At 39.2% G+C, this 1,607-nt stretch overlaps 1 protein-coding gene across 1 annotated transcript; it reads left to right on the top strand.

Annotated features, from left to right (window-relative positions):
- The first annotated feature begins 287 nt into the window (after positions 1-287).
- LOC144772096 (olfactory receptor 52D1-like) lies at positions 288-1,220 on the top strand. Its single transcript, XM_078656274.1, has one exon. It carries the CDS (start codon positions 288-290, stop codon positions 1,218-1,220), a length of 933 nt encoding a protein of 310 aa, XP_078512400.1.
- Positions 1,221-1,607: the final 387 nt, after the last annotated feature.

Here is a 1,607-nt window from a genome sequence, read left to right as displayed (position 1 = left end):
GAATAGGGTGTTAGTTGCTGTTATCACTATTGCTCTTCTCCTTTTCTATGTTGGCCATTGCTGGCCCCCATTTATAGGAAGTGGGGGGAGACACAATAGGTAAACGGGTATGTATACATAACTATTTCCTGATGTTGATGGTATGACCAGAGCCACAGATATTGCATGTTCATGTTACAGTGTGGCAAATTGGAAAACAATGATTAAAAAAAACATTTCAAATGTAATATGTTTATTTTTAGGAACTGTGGACTTTCTGAAATCTCTTCATGGACTCTTCACAGCTGATGATGTCAAATTTAAATAGCAGCAGACACCCATCGACATTCCATCTGCTGGGAATTCCTGGGCTGGAAGACTACTACCACTGGATTGCTATCCCATTCTGTTTAATGTATATTGTGGCTTTGATAGGAAACTTTGGTGTGCTGTTTTTAATTATAACTGTCAAAAGTCTCCATGAACCTATGTACATTTTTCTTTCTATGCTGGCAGTCACTGACCTGATCCTGCCTTCATGCGCTGTGCCTAAAACATTAGGTATATTCTGGTTTAATTTCAAAAGTATTTCCTTCCAAGGTTGCCTGGCCCAGATGTTCTTCATTCATTTTATATATTGCTTTGAGTCGGCCATTTTGTTGGCCATGGCTTATGACCGCTATGTTGCAATATGCGATCCGCTGAGATATGCAGTGAAGTTTACAAACATTATCATTAGGAATATTGCAGCATTAGGACTTGTCCGAAGTTTTTGTGTAGTAACACCATTAACCTATCTACTCCACAGACTTCCATATTGCCAAAACATGGAGGTCCCTCACACATACTGTGAGCACATGGGCATAGCCAGGTTAGCCTGTGCAGACATCACAGTAAATATCATCTATGGTTTGACAGTAGTTATTTCATCAATGGGTTTGGATGTTGTATTTGTCATTGCATCATATGCTCATATTCTCAGAACTGTCCTGAACATGAAGTCCCAGCAAGCCCGCCGGAAGGCCTTCAGCACCTGTACCTCACATGTATGTGTAATTATATTGTTCTATGTACCAGCTTTTTTCTCCTTTTTTGCACATAGGTTTGGAAAACATATACCTCTCAATGTACACATTTTTGTGGCTAACCTTTATATTATATTGCCATCAATGTTAAACCCAGTCATTTATAGTGTGAGCACAAAGAAAATTAGGCACAGTGTGCTCAGGCTGTTTTACTAAGAGGAGCAATAATTTCTTCTTTGTGGAATGGCATTGCCTTTGTTCCTGTAACTTCTCACGAGTGCCACAATCCCACACACAATTTTCTGCAATCGTTTCTCACACACGAAAACAGGTTTATGTTGGTATGACGATCTTAATTTCAACAGCTATCTTCCCATTGTTGACATCTCCAGCTTTGAACATCTCATTGAAATCTAGGCCGTGAGCTAACTGTTTAAACATATTGATTCATGTACTCGTTCTATAACAAACAATTAGGACTCTGTACCAGGTAACACCTTCATGAGGACGCATTGACTGTTTTTGATCATGTTGCCTGCTCATAATTCTGCACAAGATTTGACCACTATTTTTCAACAAAGGACATGTATTTCTACATGCTCC

Source organism: Lissotriton helveticus, chromosome 8, assembly GCF_964261635.1.
Source record: "Lissotriton helveticus chromosome 8, aLisHel1.1, whole genome shotgun sequence".
Lineage (NCBI taxonomy): Eukaryota > Metazoa > Chordata > Amphibia > Caudata > Salamandridae > Lissotriton > Lissotriton helveticus.
This window is presented reverse-complemented; position numbering and strand designations above follow the sequence as displayed.

Excerpts from the sequence above, each read along its gene's own strand:
- LOC144772096 (XM_078656274.1), top strand. The coding sequence starts at position 288 with ATGATGTCAAATTTAAATAGCAGCAGACACCCATCGACATTCCATCTG.